Genomic DNA, 20,095 nt, shown 5'->3' on the forward strand with positions numbered 1-20,095 from the left:
AAAATGTCTAAATATTTTTTTTCGTTGAGTTTAATGACTAAATATCGTTGTTCCATCAGTTTTATTTAATGAAAATAGCTAAATGATTTAGATTAAAAATAAATGAAAATTTAAAATTTAAATTAAAAAATAAAAAAACTAAAGATTTATTTTATTAAAAGATCAAACTTTGAATTTTTATTTTTATTTTTTTTATAAGGCTCCGTTTGATTAGAAAGAAATAAGTGTTCAAAAGTGAAAATGGTATAAAGTAATGTTAAAAAAAAGAAAATAAATTTTCTTGTATGAATTTGATTAAGATGAAAATTTTGCAAGAAAATAGGAATCCTAATTATAAGTAACTATTTTCATAACAAATTTAAATTTTCTTGTATTTTTCTGTATTCTTTTGCAAGAAATTAGAAGCTTAGTTATCATGCTATTATGAGTTATACAAGGAAATTAACTTTCTTGTAACTTTCACTATTGTCATACTAAACAAACTTAGAAAAAATTTATTGATTTTCATATACCAAGCTCAAACAGGTGGTTTGAATTGGTTGTTCGTCCCACTGCTTCTGTGTGAAAGGATTGAAAGAATGTGAACAATATGTTGGGAAATTTTTTTTTTCTTCTCCTCGAGTGGTATTTGCAGCAATAAGAAATTTTCATATATGGTTTTTTTTTTTTTTGGTTGTCCTCAAAATGCACAATGATTGGTTTCTCATTCTATACACATTTTGTTTATTTCATTATGTGTTTCAACCCGTTTTTGACATTTTTGTTTTGTTTGAATTGTTTTTTTGTTCAAATCAAGATGTCAACTAGAAATTAGTATTTATTTGCATAACAAAAACCAATTTTCACCAACTTATTTCGTAATGCAATGTCTATACATGTGGTTTATATAAGTGTTTCACAACAAATAATAATTTTTTTTTACATACAATAAGGTTCATTTTTTGTCCTGGTCCTTAGTATTTTTTAGAAAACTTATCTTGTAATAATTTTATTTTATTTTTCATACAGTAAGGTTATGGGCAGGCCTGCCAACAGATTGAGTATAACCCGAATCTGATCCGAATCCGATCCAATTAACCCGATCTATTTATACAAATCTGAATCCGAATATCTGTTTAATCCGTATATGCGTAACCCGATTTAAAATAGGTCGGATTCGGATAAATACGATCTGGTCCATTTGTTTGCCTAACCCAATTAGATTGAATTCCCAGAAACCAAATCAGATCTTTCAGAATCAAATCTCTTTCTCATCGTCTCTTTCATCATTTGTCATCGAATAATACTAGATCTGAAAAATGCATTAGGTTTGAAATCAGATCTCTCATAATCAAATCTCTCTCTCATCGTCTCTTCCTGCTCCGATTCATGACGATGAACTTAGCCAAATTGAGCTCTCTGTTGTTTCTGATCTAGGTATTCTTCGGTGAGCTCTCTGGTCAGTATCAAATCTATCTTTCATCGTCTTCTTCTCCGACTTCGACGAAACAAGCTCAGATCAAGAGAGCTCAAAATCAAACTATTTCAGGTAATTGAATTTCTAAGCTTTCTCTGAATTTTTGGCTTTGATTTTTGTTCTGTTTTTGATTTCTAAGCTTGGGCTTAGGTTTCTCTGGTTTTTTGACGATTGATGTTCTTCGAGTGGATCTAGTGTATCTATTTTGAATTTTTGTTTTGCGGGTTTATGGTTGTGCTCCATTTGTGTTTGTCATTGTATCTGCTTTTTACTACCTTGTACTTGTGTTTCTCCTTTATATAAGAAGTCTAGGTTGTTTGTTTGAATGGAAAATCAATTCTGAAACATTTTCTTGGATGTTTTTGGGACTCTATATATTTTTTATTTGATGGGTACTTTGGGTTGTTTGTTTGAATGTAATATCATATATTTGTTATCAATTATGAATCAGTGGGTCAGTTGATTTATTTAAGCAGTTTCAACTTGGTGGTTGTTGTCTATTAGACTGTGTTTTTTCCACTGTTTCCCTCACATTTTCCTTTCCATTTCCAAATCATTACCCCAATTCCATGACCCAAACACAGCCTTACTATCATTTTATTTGCACAAGCAGAGATAGAATTTTCTAGAACTTTGAATTGCGTAGGCAGGTTGGGCGATATTTTCCACACCCATTTTTTGGGTAGAACATATTCAAGCTAATGCCTATAGTGTGTGTTTTCTATTGTAATGGTACTTGGTGCCACTGAGATTGGAATTTAATGTTGTTACTATCTTGCTTTTGTGTTTCCATAGTGTTTGATTAAAAATCAAAATCAAAATCAACTTTGAATTGTGATTTTATTTTAATTTAGGTCTTGTTGGTAATGGCAAAAAGAAAGAAAATATTTATTATTATGCTAAGGTATGTCAAATTGGATGTATTTTTCTTTGTAGGAATAAATTCAAAGCTGTTGGCATTGATAGAAATTGACCACTTAATTGTATATGGACATGCCTTTATAATTGATTTCTTTTAGTGCTTTTCTGAAAATTGCTGGAACTATATTGGTGAGCCTGACTGTTTCATTAGTGAATTGCAATTTTACTTTAAAAGTTAGCACTAACATAACTTCTATAAACTTATGAGAGAGAGAGAGAGAGAGAGAGAGAGAGAGAGAGACTTTTTAACCCACCTGGAATGTAAATGTCATTGATTTATCAAAATGCATAGTAGGATATTTTTACATGTTATACATTGTCTTTCTTTGTCATCAAGTCTTCTTCTCCTTACATTCGGCCTAATCAATGGTTTGCATCATTCAAACCTTTCCAAAAGATCAAAAGTTAAGCACCTTACCTGCTGCCTTGGCAGCTATGGCTTCTTGATAGACATCAGTCACAAATAAAATCTCTGATGGCCTATCTACTCCCATAGATTCCGATATTTCAACATAACTGCTTGTTTCTTTCTTGTTCCTACACATAATAGTAGTGAATGATGATTTACCTAGAATAAAACAATAATATAATAGTTTTTTAAAACAAAGGAATTCATTCAAGGAGTGTGTAATATACCCCACTATGGTATCGAAAAATACACACAAGTACTTTCTTTCATATTGAGAATATGAGCCCTTGTACCAATCTGTTACCGTTGGAATATATGTATACCTGAGAAAAGATAAGCAAGAGTTGACGTATATTAACTTACACAAATAGCCATGGGAAATTAATTAAGTGCATGTGGAGGGAAATCAAAGTCACATAATCAAACCACCAAATCCTTAAAGCAACAACAAATGACCACAAGTCTTGCAAGACAATTGAAATCAAAGTCACATAATCAAACCACCAAATCAATATTACCCTTAATTTTCTGTCAAATTTCCTTGTCTATCACATCACTACCACATCCTTTATAACTTTGTCACTCTAGTTTTTTTTTTTTTTTTTCCCTTTCTTGTCCCATGGTCTGTCATATATCATTCATCTCCCTCCTCTCATATAACACCTACACAGCTATTGCCCTGAAGAATTAATTTATTTACAGTGATTTTTTTTCAGTACTAATTTAAGTCCTCTATTGTTAATTGTTAGTAATTGCTTTCTTGTCCTTTGTTCTTACCATGAAGTTTGCTTTTATTCCTGTAATCTTTTGTTATCCATGTTGCTTGTCATCAAGGATCACTTTAACTCTTTGAAGTTTTTATTGTTATATGCATTTCTACTAAATTGGTTTATAAAATAAATTATTTAAATATGAGTTTAGATGTAATTGCTAATATATTAATGTTTTCCTTGTTTATTTTCTTTGTAGATTAGTTTTTGATGACGTTTGGAAGCATACTTGCAAATCAAGATCAAGTGCTGAATTTTTTTTTTTTTTCCCCTAAACTAATACTTAGTTCTAGTTGTAAATCAAGATCTAGAGTTGATTTTTTGTGCGGACTCCACATTGGTTCATTTTGGGATTTGCTATGATAGTTTTTTTTTTTTTTTTCTTTGTTATACTTAATGGATTATTATTAAATTTGTTTGATGGATATATTTTGATTTATAATATAAATTGTTGAGTAAATTTTTTGTGTGGAGTGTGTATAATAGCTGGTGCATTTCTTAGTACATTTAAAAGGCAATTGGGATATGAGCAAGAATATTTGTGAAATAATAATTTAAATTGAAATATAAAATATGGGACAAGTTTAGTGACAAATTTTTTCGTCATTTGTACTTGTTATTACGAAAAAGTGATTATTCGTTGCTAATAAATATGTTTTGTGACAAAATTTATTGCAACTTATATATAAAAGTTTTCATTGATTTTGTTGTTTGGTGACTAAACATTTCGTCATGTATATATATTTTTGCCACGAAATATATTTTGTCACCCATGTATGACATTTGGAGACGAAAAATTTCGTCAACTTTACATCTTATCGTGATGAAATTATTCCCTTATCAATTATCAACATGTGTGACAAATTTATTCGTCAACTAAAGTTATAAATATGGTACTGAACAACTATTTGGTGACAAAAATGAGGCTTTTTGGTGACAAAATGTTGTTTTATTGGTGACAAAATGTTTCATCACTGAAGTATTATTTATTTGGGATTGGGAGTCATGTTTGCATATTTTATTTTGTGACTTGAATATATATGGCGGTCTCGATTTTGGTTTCTGGAGGCAGTTACTATATTTCCTTGGGATAATAAGATAGTCCACTTACTAGTTGTTGTCTTTGACTTCAGAGAAGATTGCTTTTTGATAGCACTTGGGTTTATATGGGCTTGGTGGGGTTACTTTCTCTTTTCTTCTAGATTTTTAGTCAGTTACAGAATTCAAAACTTCAAAATTCAAATGATGCTCAAGGTGACATCAGCTTTAGTTTAGGTGGTGGTGGCGGCTATGGAATGGATAAGAAAGAGAGAGAATAATAGAGAGCTTAATCATGTTTAGGGTCTTGGAAGTTTTGTACAAAGCACCAACTCTCAAGGAGAATAAATGTCAGATCCTGAGTCTCATTTGCTTTGTTTGGTTATTTGAAAAAATTAGTGGATTGAGACATCATTTTTTTACTAATGCTTCAAGAAGGAAGGCATTACTTTACTAATCTTTGTTTGCATGGTTCAATACAACGAGGCTTCATTTTGCTACACTTTGGTTCTTCCTACTCATCTACACATATCATTTATATGTCATAATTTGTTTCAGATTCTGGGTTTTCTGTTTCTTAGATGTTAGAAAACCATATTTCACCTAAATTTAGTATATTGATCGGTGAATCACAGAAACATTCTCAAACATGAGTTAAATTTGAGTTATTGTAGAAAAGATTGGTTAGTTGTAGGATCAGACTTGCCCTATGTTTTAACAGAGAAATGCTTAAGTTGCATGGTATCTTTTGATGGAGGGATATTTGCCTCTTCAGTGGAATCATATTGTCAAGTTTTTCTCCACTTCATTGAATGTGGTTTATTAGGTTTTTCCTTCATGTTAACAAGCATTCTTGATTTTTCTTTTATATTTTTTTATTTGATTTTTCAGACTTCCAATTGTGAGTTTGATTATAAATTGGGTTATCAGTTTTGTTGTTTTTAAATGAATTCCGCATGCCAGTACAATAGATTGATCACATGCACACAAATCTATATAATTTCCAAATTGAAGTGTTGGGTGCACACTGTTTCTGCTTGTCTGCAGTTCTGTTCGATGCATAATTATCTTGCCAACTCTTGCTCCTTTATGTTTGATTTCTTGTGCAGTGCATATTTGAGTTTTTGAGCCAAAGATGTCTTCAGATTATAGCAAACATATTATTGTTGATGATGCCGAATTGGATGACGATGTATCTCAAGGACCCACAAAGAGGATTCAAAAACTAACTTTAAAGGTATGGAATGACTTTGTCAAATTTAAAGGACCTAATGGAAATGACATAGCTAGATGTAAGCATTGCAATAGGGAATTTGTTGGAGAGAGTAGGAAAGGGACTAGTCATTTAAAAAATCATTTGTCGAAGACATGTCCAGTACTTAAAGGACCAAATGCCCCTAGGAATGCTAGTAAGGCTGCTTCTGAATCTACTTCTAAGGCTGCAACTTTTAAATTTGATTAAGAGAGAAGTCGTATGGATTTTTGTAGGATGGCAATCAAGCATAATTATCCTTTCAACATGGGTGAGCATGAATTTTTTGAAATATTTTGCAATAATCTTCAACCAATGTTCAAACTCGTTTCTTGTAACACTGTTAGGCCGGATGTCCTTGATGTTTATGAAATAGAAAATGCCAAGTTATATCAATTTTTGGATGAACTCTCTTCTAAGATCACATTGACACTGATATATGGACTTCAGACCATCAAAATTTTACCTATACATGTTTGACTGCCCATTATGTGACTAATGATTGGGAGTTAAAGAAGAAAATCCTTGCTTATATACGCATTGATTACCCGCATGATGGAGACCATTTGTTTAGTCCATAGTGCAACGAGTAATGATGTCATGGTGACACTCTTAAAGTGATGGCTACATGACCAAGGATTATTGCATTTGGGTGGACAATTGTTTCATGTGCGTTGTAGTGCGCACATATTGAATTTAGTTGTTCAGGGTGATTGGGAGTCTTATTTCAAAAATCTGTGGAAGTGTGAGATATTTAGGGAGGTCTCCTTATGGAAAATAAAAATTTGATGTTGCAATGAATCATGTTAAGTTACATCATAAAAAGAAAGTCCCCATCGATGTTCCTACCAGATGGAACTCCACTTATTCAATGCTTGAAGCTGCATTAGATTTGAAAAGTGCATTCCACGGCTTAGGGAAAATTGACAAACAATATAAGCACAATCCTTCTGAGGATGAGTGGAATGTAGCAAATGTGATATGTGGGTGCTTGAATATTTTTTTTTTTTGATGCTATATCTAACTTTAGTGGTACCACTTTTTCTACTTCAAATGTGTTTTTTCCCAATATTTGTCTTATTCAACTTGAAATGAAAAAATGGGAGCAAAGTGAGTATGATCGCATTCGATTGATTGCTGGTCCAATGAGAGTGAAATTTCAAAAATATTGGGAAGAATGTTCTTTGGTGTTAGCAATTGCAGTGGTTCTTGATCCGAGATTTAAAATGGACTTGGTGGAATACTACTTTGGGCTTATTTATGGTGCTGATGCTAATAAGCATAATCAGAGGATCCGTAATGGTTTTATTGATCTTTTTTATGAGTATAGGAGTGATTCTTCTGATTCTATGAGTTGCATTGCACTTGTTTTTGACAATAGTAGCTCAAGTGGTAGTCAATTGCTTGTCAATTCTTCGAAACAAGAAAGTTTGGCTCCTTTTCATACGTGGTATGCCCAAGAACATGTTTCTAACATTCATGCCTATCAAAAATCAGAGGTGGAGCAATACTTGGAGGAGTTGGTGTTTCCAAGTAATGAGAGTTTCAATATTCTACATTGGTGGAAAGTGAATAAAGCAAAATTTCCTACGTTGGCAAGGACGGCTCGTGATGTTTTAAGTGTTCTAGCTACTACGGTTGCATCAGAGGCAACGTTTAGTGTAGGAGGTAGGGTGATTGATGAGACACTTTCTTCATTACTTCCAGATATTGTGGAGGCCTTGATCACTTACAATGATTGGATTGAATCAACCAAAAATATAAGTAAGTGAAATATTGAAGTTTTTAAATAATTAGATGTCCTTTAGTTTAGTTCTATAAATATCTTAATGTCACATTATTTTGAAATTGCAGATGTAGACGAATGCTGACATGAGTAGATGGATTGTTTCTGTGTTGGTTTTGATGCCTTGGTGAATTTTGTTTGTACTTTATATCACTTGGTTTTTCATTTATTCATCTTATTATGACATAATTTGATAATTTGTTTGCATATTAAGGTAGTAGCTTTCTTGATTTGCAGGTTTGATAATGAGCTTAACAAAGTGGTTGCTATCAAAGTTATTGACTTGGAAGAATCATGAGTATATAGCTTTAATTATGTCTCCTTTATACAATTTATTTGCTCTCTCTCTTACTAGAACTGCTTATTTATGCTTTAGCTTAGGTCAGTCCTTTATACTTCTCTCTAGAATAAACTTATGTTTCAAGAGGTTTCTTTTTCCTGTAAAGCTACCAATAAGTGTTTGATTGCAACTAAAAATTGTTTGTAAAAGACTTGCATCACCATTCTTGTGGTGTAAACTATTACTGACATTGGAAGTGTATCAGAATTTTGACATTTTTCCCCCGTCAACTTTTGACTCTCGTTGGCTTTGTAATTTAGAATTGAAGATGTCTCACTATTTTTGGCTTTGAAAGAGGTGACCCCTCTTGTGGTGAAATGTGGGTACATAACTTTTCTTCTTGGAGCTTGATATTTTTGGATTAATTATTGTTATCAAGATTTACATTGTTTAGTTTGTCTAAAAATTCTGTTGAGTTTCTCTGAGGGTAGTTCTATTGCTGGGGTCGAGTAAAAACTTTTTTGATGCATTGAGTGATTGTGCTCTACCCTAGAAGTAGCCACTATTGCTCTGGCAATGGGGCTGCCCTTCTCTTACTGTATGTTGCCCTTAGTACTTAAATATCATTCTGTCATATACACCCACTGTAGGATCTCTGTATACCTTTTTCACCAATTATTGCCTTACCCTAGTCAAACTTATGTGTGTCTATGAAAAGGGGACGGACATTATGACCCATTTTTTGATATTTTTATCTTGCCAAAACTTAATTCACCTTAAATTTTAATTCATTATATTTGAATTTTTTTTTTCCAAAGGGAGGCTTTCATATCCTATCACCTTGGGTAGCAGAGTTTCTACCATTATCGCTTGGGATATGCCATGAGAATTACATTACATTACATTACATACTCTTTAAGATATACGCCAATTCCAATTATATACATTTATTAGTGTTCCAAGTTCTTTTTCTTGACTGCTTTTCTTTCATGGCTTGTGTTGTTTTCTCTATGCAGGTTGGGGCTAGCTTTATGGATGCTTACATCTTTGGAATGATTAAGGGTTTAGTTTTTTTGTTTTAGCTTTAGGCCAGCTTAGGGAGGTTCTATCCATTTGTGTTCCTGTTAATGTTGTTTTCATCTATACTTGCTTTTTTGTTTTAGGTTTTTTAGCTATACTCAGATGAGGGGTTGATCTGTTTGCTTTTTGTATTTATCTCCCCTTATTATGTTCTATTTTTATTTTTTTCAAGAAAAAACATTGATTGTGTTAGATACTAAAAAAAAAAAAGTTTTGTATAATCTTATGAGTAGTATAAGCATTCAAAATTTGATGTTACAAACAATAATTTTTTATAATTGGTATTTTATTGACTTTATATGGCTGGCTAATCAGAGAGAGAGAGAGAGAGAAAGATCTGTGGAAAACGGATCTGATCAAATCACGAGTAATCGGATTTTTAATAATCGAATTCGGGTTCGGGTTAATGATTAATCGGATCGGATCGGATTTTGACAGATCCGACTCGTTGACAGGCCTAGGTGTGGGTTATTTCATTTGGTTATTGAAAACACAAAATTGAGGGTATTTTTTGAATTGTGGATTGTATTTTTCATTTAGTTGTCAAAAAAATGTTTGCCAAATAAACAATTTTTTCTCTTGTTTTACCAAAAAATTTGGTATATGCAATAATTTCGTTATATTTTTTTGCTTGTTAAATAAAGACAAATTCAAAAAAAGTATACATAATTTTTTTTTTATGCAAACAACGGATTTGTTGTTTGTTGTATATATATTTATTTTTTTAAAATAAATGTTTTTAGTTTCAAGTTGTGGACAGTATGATACACCAACCAACTATTGCAATATTTGTTAGAATACTTCACAAATTTATGAGTTGCACAAGTTTCATTGTTTGTGATTACTATTCTCAACCGATGCTACTAACTTTGGTGGTAACCAATGACTACGAGGCTCAATTGATGAAATTGCTGCCGACATGGTAGAGGGAACTGATTCGAACTTGTTGGTAGTGTGCAACAGTGCAGCAACATATTATTACAACAATTTCCACAAAGTACCACGAAATACTTCTATACTAACGGGACAATTATGGATTTACGACTTGTTTCAAGGCCATCATGGGCATTGCGAAGATGTGATACGCATGCCGAAGAGCCTTTTTTTGTTGTTATGCTAAGTTCTTGTCGACTTTAGCCTGCCGATACCTAAATGGGAGCACAATTTAGAGGTCAAACAAAAGGTGGCTATTTTCATAAATATTTTGTAGGGCTTGCCTAGAAGACATTAATAGAACGACTTCAGCACTCCGAGGAGACGGTGTCAAGAAATTTCCACGAAGTGTTGCAGGCAATGATATCTTTCACGGACGTCCATAGTAGAAGTTTAGACCCAACAGTTGTGCAACGACGTCAGCACCCACATCTACAATCGCAAACACAATACTTGTCGCTCCAGGTGCAATACTTGTATTTTTTCTTTAACACATGCTTCACAAATTTACATTTTTGCAACAATGTGTAACATAACTCCGTACTAACACAGACATGTGAGATAGGACTGCATTTGTAGCACATAGTGGCCTGGATAAAATAGTCTGACGTAGGGCCGTACCGGTGGCCACAAAGAAATTCCCACACAAAATATTAATGCGGTGTGTGACTTTGATTTATACTTCACTTTTGTTTCCTGTGGCTAGGATCGGAGCATGCACAATAGTAGAGTTTTACATTATGTTACAAGTAATAACGTGCATCGATTCCCGTATCCTAAACCAGATAAAAGTTGATTGTTAATAAAATTGTATGCAATAATTATTTGATATATATGCACTAGTTTTTGTAAATTTCTTTACTTTATGTAAATGTTGCATGATATATAATAATTTTTTATCTGTAGATAAATACTACTTGGTTGATAGTGGGTATAATAATTAGAAAGGGTTCTTGGCACCATTCAAGGGAAACCGGTATCACTTATTGGTTTATCACAACCGACGACCACGGTACGACTACGAACGCTTTAATAGGGCACACTTGTCGTTGCATAGTTACATCAAGAGAATGTTTGGGGCGTGGAAATCAAGGTAGGCAATCTTGAAGAACATGATGAAATATGATTTTTGGACAGTACAAGTTTCCTTAGTTGCAACATCAATGACCTTACATAATTTTATAAGACGAAATAGCCTCATTGATGAAGTAATGCAAAATATCCAAAATGTCGAGGACTACAAAACGCTGAACCTTCCCGCCCACCCAACAATGACAATAATTGGAGAAATAATGATGCCAAGAGATGAAGACATTGAAATGGCCAATGTGAGGGCCATTATTGCATGTGTGTTGGCAGCGTGACCGCAAGCGTAGTAGCTTTTTTGATGGAGGCAGTGGGAAGTATATTACAAGATTGTTTGTGTGTATATGAGAAATGTAAATTATGTTATTAAAACAATCTGTTTTTGCTTGTTAAAGAAAAAAAAATTACGTCATGAAACATTGAGGGTAAAAAAGATTCATTTTTTTTAACAAGTTATTTTTTATTTACAGATCACTAAATAAAATCTTCTTTCTTTTAGATTGTCACGAAATATTTTCTTGTTAAACTTGGCAATTGTTGATTTTTATTATGCAAAATTGTGATGCCAGCATAATAAAACGAAACGGTACAAATTCACGATAAACAATTTGTACAATTGTTAACAAATGTGGTCAAATAGATTGGAGCAATAGTGTTATTTTGCAAATACATGCGTATTTCCACAACACACTTTTGTTTTCATGTTATTTGAGAGAAGGATTTACGCCGAACAATAGGGCCGAGCTATGGTAGCGCGGGGTATGAGGTTGGGCCTTGTGAGGGCCAGACACTATGTCTAACCGAACTGAACCAACGTGGCTCCCCGGTCATTACATTTGGCCGAGCAGACCGTCGACCAAAATAAGGAGACATGTAGGTGCTCAATCGAGCTGTGATTCGGCCTGATATTCGGTTAGATCTGCAATGATGCGTTGGGCCGAGCCACGGATAGTCCAGATTGAATTTGGGCCGAGATGTTTTACAAGGTAGCGGGGCAAGACTAAGATGTCAAACCGCGCGCCTCACGACCGATCAGTTCAGACAGACCGATTTATTATAGTTTGGTCATCCCAGTCATTGTAGTGTTTCTCCCGAGTGATAGGTCAGTCGTGGCAGCCCGGCTGTGTGAGCCACCTGGACCAATGATATAAAGAAGGGAAAATCCACTCCTGGTATACGTCAATACCATTTGGCGGTTCGACAAACACTGTTTGGAAGTTTTGATCTCTACACATGTAAAGAAGTTAGAGGGGAGCACAACCGCCTGTCCAGGGAAGGACAGCAGAGGTAGTGCGCCCACAATCTCTGAGGCTGCATGGCCAGCCTAGAAAAGGAGGAATGGAGAGACGTTAAAGGTAAACAATCTGAAGGAATTCACAACTTTCTTTCTCTAGAGCGCTCTCTACATTCTTCTTCTTCTCCAAGTGTGCTAACTTGATCGTCGAAGGATTTATCCGGTAGCACACCGCTGAACAACTCACTTTCTTTCTGTTTTCAGGTTAAGCAGCGTTACGTGAAGCTTAGGCTCAAGGAGTACGGAGAACGAAGAATATTGCACCCCCATACAATTGTCGTTGCCTGTGGGAAAACTTTGACAAACAAACCTTGTTCTTCAAGCTTTTTCGACCGTTTTCATGGCTAACAATGATGAAACTCCGTTGTCCGTTGTCGATGGTATCACACCAGAGTTTGTTCGACGGAGAGATGGCCCTCCTGCTGTTTTGACTATGGCAGGCCTGGAGACCTCTTCCAGAGGTGTGCGAGACAAATGCGCAAGGAGCACTGACCACTTAAAGAGTCCAGAGGGTCGATGACGACGGGAAGAGTCACATGCTCAGCACTTGGAGCACAAACTTAGAGACTAGGACGCCCTCATTCGCAAGATGATGGCTGAAATGGAGGCGCTAAAGTGTCAGATCAAGAGGAAGGGTGTTGCTGGAGAGTGTAACCACAGTGAGCGCACCTGCCCCCTCGCTTTGGCAGTCGTCGCCAAGATAGGATGCCCTCTCTCTCTCTATCACCAGAAGCTATGGGGTTGGAGACTCCGACCCACAGGTAGAGAGATCTTACACTCGCGACAGTAACTACCGTTCCTCACGTCCATCGACGACGTTGAGATACTCTTACTCCGCCCGTTTGGGGGACCTGAGGGATGTGTTGGAGGAGCGGGCTCACCGTAAAGAGACCCGAAGATTGCTAGCGTTGCAAAGGCTGAGTCTCCAAATCTGTTGCAGTGAGGAAGTGGCAATGTCGGCACCTAGAGTGATGGCCCCAGTGCCAGTGGACAGAGAGCTAGCGAGACTTACCGCTACCCCACCGTCCCCAGAAATCGAGAGCACGCCAATCCCTGCTGGATTCCACCAACCTAAGTTCACACTATATGACGGCATAACGGATCCGTACATGCACGTGAGTCATTACCGGCAAGTAATGGCTGGCTACCGGTGTAATGACGCCTTGGTGTGTCTCATATTCCCAGCAAGTTTGGGAAAACTAGGCCTGAAGCGGTTCGAAAGACTTTCGGAGCGGAGCATCGAGGGGTGGCAATAACTAGCAGAGGCTTTCGTCACCAGATTCAAAACCAATACTCGAACACCGAAGAAGGTTGACCATCTCCTGAGCGTTAAGATGGAATCTAGAGGCTCTTTGAAGGCATACAATGCCAAGTACTGGGAAACCTACAATGAGATCCTCAATTACCCCACCAGTCTAGCGATCGCCCAATACAAGCGGAGTCTCCTAGTCGGACAAAGGCTGTGAGACTCGCTCACGATGCACCAACCCACAACCATGGAATCCTTGATGTAGCAGATCAACGAACATATTCGAGTAGAGGATGATGCCGCCATCGTAACCGAGAAGGCAAATCCGATTGCGGTGGACAGAAGAGTGGCAGGGAAGGTTCACTAGGTGGAGCAGGAGGACAACCGCAAAAATGACCGAGCTAGAAACCAACATCGCGGTTCAAACTGCAATGATAGGAACAAAAGTCGCAGAAACGACTGAGCTAACACTCTTCATAATGAAGAGGAAGATGCCAAGAGAAAGTTGAAAACACGAACCAGCATCACCACTGTCTTTAAAATCCCTATTTACCGCATCCTAAGTGAAATCCGAGGTGAACCCAAATGGAGGACTGTGTGCCGCTCAAACAACATTTGGAGGAACTGGTGGCGGCTAGGCATTTGGACCAGTACATAGACGGGGGTATGAGAGCCGCTCCCCAAGGATAGGCCGAGCCAAATGGCCTTACTGTCCTGGATACAGCGCCTCATGGCATAATCAATGTCATTCACGACATCATCGAACCAGCACGGGTTTACGAGCTGAGGGGGACGTGAGGGAAGTGCTCTCCATTCAGGCCACTGTGAAAAAAAAAAGATCGAGGAAAAAGACGTCCTGACCTTTTCAAGCAAGGACTTAGAGAGAATTCAAATGCCTCATAATGATGCCTTAGTGGTGACCCTTCGCATCAAAGACTTCGACATCAAAAGAATTCTGATTGACCAGGGGAGTTCGGTCGAAATCATGTACTATGACGCGTTCAAACAGATGAAGTTGGAGGACAAAGACTTGGCTCCGGCAACGTCTCCTTTGGTTGGCTTCAACTCTCAACTGGAATGGTCGATCAGAAAGATCATATTGTCGGTCAAAGCAGGATCGGTCATGAAGCAAGTGGAATTTTGGGTGCTAAAGGTCCCTTCAACCTACAACTTAATCCTGGACAGGGGATGGTTGCACGTCATGCAGGCAGTAACGTCAACTTACCACCAGGTCCTGTGCTATCCAGTGCCAGCCGGACAAGTAAAAGACGTTTGGAGAGACCAAGTAATGGCGAAACAATGCTTTGTTGCAGTAAATGGCAGCCGGGCTGCCAAAGGCTTTGTTCAAATGATAGAAGGACCAGAAGGGAAGGAAGTCCTAGAAGACATAGGAATAAAGGCCGAGGAGAAATCGGTTGAAGATTTGGTGAAAGTGCGCGTCGACAAGAATGATCCAAATAAGTTCTTTCTTCTGCGATCATCTTTGTCCAGCGCCGAACGACTCGATTATGTCAACTTTTTGGTTTCCAACGTGGAGGCCTTTGCATGGACGCCTTACGATATGCCTGGCGTCGACCCTAACTTCATTTTCCACCAGTTGAATGTCTTTCCGAATGCACGATCGGTCATCCAGAGGATACGGCGCTCGGCCTTGCACCATGCTGAGATAGTGGCTGAGGAGGTCAAGAACTTGCTGGAAACAGGGGCAATAGAAGAAGTGCAGTACCCCAGATGGATATCCAACACCGTGGTAGTGCCGAAGAAGAATGGTAAATGGCGGGTGTGCATCGATTATAAGACGATCAACCGTGCGTGCCCAAAGGGCAGCTTCCCTCTCCCTAGAATCGACCAGCTAGTGGATCTAACCGCTGGCCATCAGAGGTTTAGCTTCCTGGATGCATATCGTAGCTACCACCATATTGCCATGTATGAACTAGACCGCAAGATCATTTTGTTCCCTACTCCAAGAAGCTTATACTACTGCAAGGTCATGCCGTTCGGTCTGAAAAATGCAGGGGTAACTTTTCAAAGGATGGTAACCAAAATGTTCGCCTCCCTTCTTGGTCGCACTATGGAGGCTTACATCGATGATATGGTGGTGAAGAGCAGAGACAAGTCTCAACACCTTGCCGACCTAACAGAAATGTTTGCCATACTAAAACATCACAAGCTGCATCTGAATGCCTCCAAATGTGCATTCGGAGTTGGAACCGAAATTTTTTTAGGTTTTTTGGTCACGAACCGAGAAATCGAAGCCGACCCTTCCCAGATTAAGGCAATACAAGAACAGGGGCGGCCAAACTCCACGAAGGATGTGTAACATCTCGCCGGAATAGTGGCCGCGCTAAACCGATTTATCAGCCAGTCTTTAGATCGGTGCAGGCCCTTTTTAAAAACTTTGAAGGCCAAGTTCTTTTGGGATGACGAGTACGACCGTGCATTAGCGGATCTAAAAGTATACCTTTCTTTGGCCCCAATCCTGGTCACATTAAAATCAGGCAAAGAACTGTATCTCTACTTGGCAGTTTCTCAACACGCGGTGAGTGTCGTCCTCATCCGCACTGACGGGATCTAGCACCTCCCCATCTTCTACGTTAGCAAGATACTGCTCCCGACTGAATCAAGATATCTGCCACTAGAAAAATTGGCTCTGGCCCTCATGATGGCTTCTAGAAAGCTAGCGCACTATTTTTATGCCCACACAATAGTTGTGCTAATTGAATTTTCACTCAAGGTGCTTTTTTAAAAGGCAGATTTTACCGGTAGAATTTTGAAGTGGGCCTTGGAGTTGGGGCAATACGATATCAAGTTCCAGCCGTACACTGTTATCAAAGCTCAAGCTCTTGCCAACTTCGTCATAGAATTTGCCCCTAGAACACACCCTATTTACCCTGTCGATTTGCCTAGCGTGGATTTGGCACAGCCCATGGCTCAAATAATAGAAACAAGTGGTGGACGACAAGTGGCAGAAGGGCAAGAGAAAGTCGAGCAAGAAATGGAAAAATCGGCCAGCTTACCAAAATACAAGCTCAACAGAGATATAGAAAGAGACCAGAATGAGCCGACCAGTACCTTGGAGTTGAGGAACTCTCAAAATCCCTTCGACTGCTGGAAGTTGTGCGTTGGCGAGATGTGGAAGCTCTTCGTCGATAGGGCCTCCAACAGACATGGCGTCGGGCTAGGGGTCGTGCTGACATCCCCGAATGGGCTAACCATCGAGCACGCGATCACACTCGGTTTCCCAGCATCCAACAATGAGGCAGAATATGAAGCCCTCCTCGCCGAATTGAAGAGTGCATTGAGAATGAAAGCATCAGAACTTATGGTATTCAGCGACTCCAAGCTGGTGGTCAATTAGGTCTCCAAGGAATATGAGGCTAGGGATGAAAGAATGGCCAAGTATCAAGCGTTGGTACGCGTAGAAATCAAAAAGTTTACCGCAATAAGAATAGAACAAATTAATCGCGAAGAAAACAATGCAACCGACGAATTGGCCGGCCTAGCATCCATGCAAACGAATTTTCCTAATCCTTTGACGATAGAATTCATACCCTGACCAAGCATTGAGGAACCAGAGGTGCCCGAAGTACTTTACGCCAACTTAGGATGGTCCTGGATGGATCCCATCATCGCCTTCCTGAAGGATGGAATTCTACCTACTGAAAAGAAGGAGGCCAACAAGATTAGGGCCAAATTCGAACGGTTTTGGCTTTCTCTATCTGGCGCCTTGTACAAGAAGTCTTTTACTAGGCCATACCTGAAGTGTGTCCACCCCGGCAAGGTAGAAGCTTTCCTCTTTGAGATTCATGAAAGCATTTGCGAGAGTCATATTGGGGGCAGATCTTTGGCTTACTAAGCAATTTCCCAAGCTTATTGGTGGCCATGCATATAGGCGGACGCGCAGAAATATGTTCGCAAATGTGAAAAATATCAAAAAATTCCTCACAGAATCCACCAACCAGCTAGAGAATTGCTCCCCCTTACAAGTCCTTGGCCATTTGCGCTTTGGAGGCTAGATGTTGTAGGGCCGCTTCCAATGGCTTCAAGCAACCGCAAGTTTTTCATCACTGCTACCGACTACTTCACTAAGTGGGTAGAGGCCAAGCCGTTGGCCACCATCAAGGAAAAAGATGTAAAAAAGTTTGTTTGGCAGAATGTCATCACTCGCTTCGGTATCCCAAAGGTCCTCATTTTGGATAATGGCACTCAGTTCGATAGGAAGCTCTTTCGTGAATTTTTCGAAGAATTAAAGATTGAGCTTTACAACTCCACACCGGCCTACCCTCAGTCAAATGGTCAAGCAGAAGCTTCAAACAAAACCATCCTAGACGAGTTGAAGAAGCAACTGGAGAAGGACAAAGGGAAGTGGGCCGAGGAACTCCCCAATGTGCTCTAGGCATACCGCACTACACCAAGGCGCTCAACCGGGGAAACTCCATTTGCCTTGGCCTACGGCATGGAGGCAGTTATACCATTGGAAATCGACATACCAACCATCCGATCTGAAAGTTTTTAGGCAGACTTGAACAATGAAGCTGTAGCCCTGGAACTTGACCTAGTTGAAGAACGAAGGGAACGGGCTCTAATCCACGTAGCAACTTACCAACAAGAGCTCTCCAGGAAATACAGCAAGACCGTGCATCCTAGGCTATTCAAGGTCGGAGACTTGGTCTTAATGGCCAACGTAGTGATCCCTATGATGACCCAGAATAAAAATAAAATAAAATAAAATAAAAGGAATCTGTATGTTCAATTCGGTGGGAGTAGGGTTCATGTATATGGGTGATATTATATATGTCTTTGGTGGATAATAATGAAGACACTAGTGGACTATGGGGTTGACAATTTTTTTTTAATATGAGTGAGATGCTTCTTGATACAAAAAGGGAAGACACTCAGTTAAAAAAAAGAGGGGCGTGGGATGGGGTGCTCAAGTGGTGTTTTTTTTTTAGAGAGAGAGAGAGAACATGGCCCCCCAATAGCTCTCCACACCTTCTCTCATGTCTGCAATGGCATCTTCCTTTCCTACTCCTACACCTACACCACCGGAGCTCAGCTCCCTACCACTCTCACAATTGTCAACAACGGTCTCGATGATCTCAAATCATGGCAAGTCTTCACTGGGTTTTAACACAACGAGTACTTAGTAATCCTCCTCTTCCAGTAACCCATATAACTTTCAGCCATGGCATCACTGTTAGAGGTAGTAGTGGTGGTGGCGATGCCAGTCCTCTTCCTGATGGGTCTGTCTCTCTCCACTAACAATAGCGGCGGAGTCGAAGCCACATGGTGCGTGACGAGGAGCGACGCCAATGACCAGGCTCTACAGACGGCACTGGACTACGCATGCGGCGCCGGAGCAGACTGCGTGCCGATTCAGTCATCAAGGTTGTGTTACCTTCCAAGCAATGCGAACTGCGTCATCGTCCCTCCCACCTCTGTAGAACATTGCTGATCCTTCGACCCTTGCTCACTCACAGAGCTCATCAATTCCACAACAGTTTCAACACCTTGTAAACCATGAAACCTTAGATATGTGTATATATGTCGATATATATATATATATATAAAGAGAGAGAGAGGGAGAAGAAAGCTAGAAAGTGCCAGTGGCTTGTGTTGTGGTTGGATTGTGATAAAGAATGAGAAAACATTGCATTTGAAGTTATTGAAGTCTGCACAGAAGCAAATCCTCATCTTAATGTGTGGAGGGCTCGTTTCTCTACCTTAATAGAAAGGGATATCCGTGAGTCGGTGCAGGCTTTTGTTCGACCTAATCAATTGTTTGTTGATGCTGTTGATATTAGGCAAGAAATAGATCTCCGAATTGGTGCTTCCTTCACTAGGTTTCAGACTATGCTGTTGACAGATGCGTTCAATCTTAATTTTGCTACAGATGACAGAAATGTTATTCTAAATTATGGACCTTGTCAGTTTCCCAGTTCCTTGTTGCTGACATTGACAATAATGATTGTGTGAGGTAAATACATTGTTTCTTGTTATTTATTTTGGATTGTTTACTTTAAATCCTAACTCTAAGGACTAAGCCTGAGATGCATGAGAGTTAGTAATAGCCTATTTATTAATATGTTCAACTCCATTCAGTTGTAAATATTGGCTTGAGAAATTTTATAATGCCTACGAGGATGACGTCAATGTTTATGTAGTAATGAAGTTATGCAAAGGAGGTGAATTATTGGATAGAATACTTTCTAGAGGTGGAAAATACTCGGAAGAAGATGCAAAGGCTGTCGTGGTACATATTTTGAGTGTGGTTGCCTACTGTCATCTCCAAGGCGTAGTTCACCGTAACCTCAAGCCTGAGTTGAAGCTAGGAGGGATTTTGACATTTATGAGGATGACTGGGTTTGACCCACGGAATTTTGAAATGGCAAGAATGAAAGGAAACCTCAATGAGATTGCTAATGCTTGTTTCCTCTTCTAGCTTGACGTAGGGATTTTCTTTGAGTTATATATATATTTTTGCAAGATCAAGATGATTTTCGAAATCATCCTTTGTTTAGTTTTGAAAATTAATTGTTGA

General features: G+C 38.5%; 2 protein-coding genes across 8 annotated transcripts; both read left to right on the forward strand.

Moving 5' to 3' along the window:
• Positions 1 to 1,201: 1,201 nt before the first annotated feature.
• Positions 1,202 to 9,322, forward strand: LOC114321559 (zinc finger BED domain-containing protein DAYSLEEPER). Of its 7 annotated transcripts, XR_003650346.2 has the most exons (5): positions 1,207 to 1,528; positions 5,704 to 7,610; positions 7,701 to 7,759; positions 7,870 to 7,930; positions 8,929 to 9,322. XR_003650346.2 is itself a non-coding variant. In XM_082887062.1 (4 exons), exons 3-4 carry the CDS (start codon positions 6,938 to 6,940, stop codon positions 7,715 to 7,717), a joined length of 690 nt encoding a protein of 229 aa, XP_082743188.1. In that variant the 5' UTR covers positions 1,202 to 1,307; positions 1,417 to 1,528; positions 5,704 to 6,937; the 3' UTR covers positions 7,718 to 9,322. The 7 variants fall into 7 exon arrangements, 3 of the variants coding, with proteins under 3 accessions (XP_082743188.1, XP_028124525.2, XP_028124524.2); XM_082887062.1 differs by having other exon boundaries at positions 1,202 to 1,307; positions 1,417 to 1,528; positions 7,701 to 9,322; XR_003650345.2 differs by having other exon boundaries at positions 7,701 to 7,930.
• A 5,124-nt stretch (positions 9,323 to 14,446) lies between these two features.
• LOC145799527 (uncharacterized) lies at positions 14,447 to 16,912 on the forward strand. Its single transcript, XM_082889117.1, has 2 exons — positions 14,447 to 15,746; positions 16,308 to 16,912. Exons 1-2 carry the CDS (start codon positions 14,447 to 14,449, stop codon positions 16,910 to 16,912), a joined length of 1,905 nt encoding a protein of 634 aa, XP_082745243.1.
• Positions 16,913 to 20,095: the final 3,183 nt, after the last annotated feature.

Source organism: Camellia sinensis, chromosome 9 (genome assembly GCF_055761805.1).
Source record: "Camellia sinensis isolate YWXY chromosome 9, ASM5576180v1, whole genome shotgun sequence".
NCBI classification, from domain to species: domain Eukaryota; kingdom Viridiplantae; phylum Streptophyta; class Magnoliopsida; order Ericales; family Theaceae; genus Camellia; species Camellia sinensis.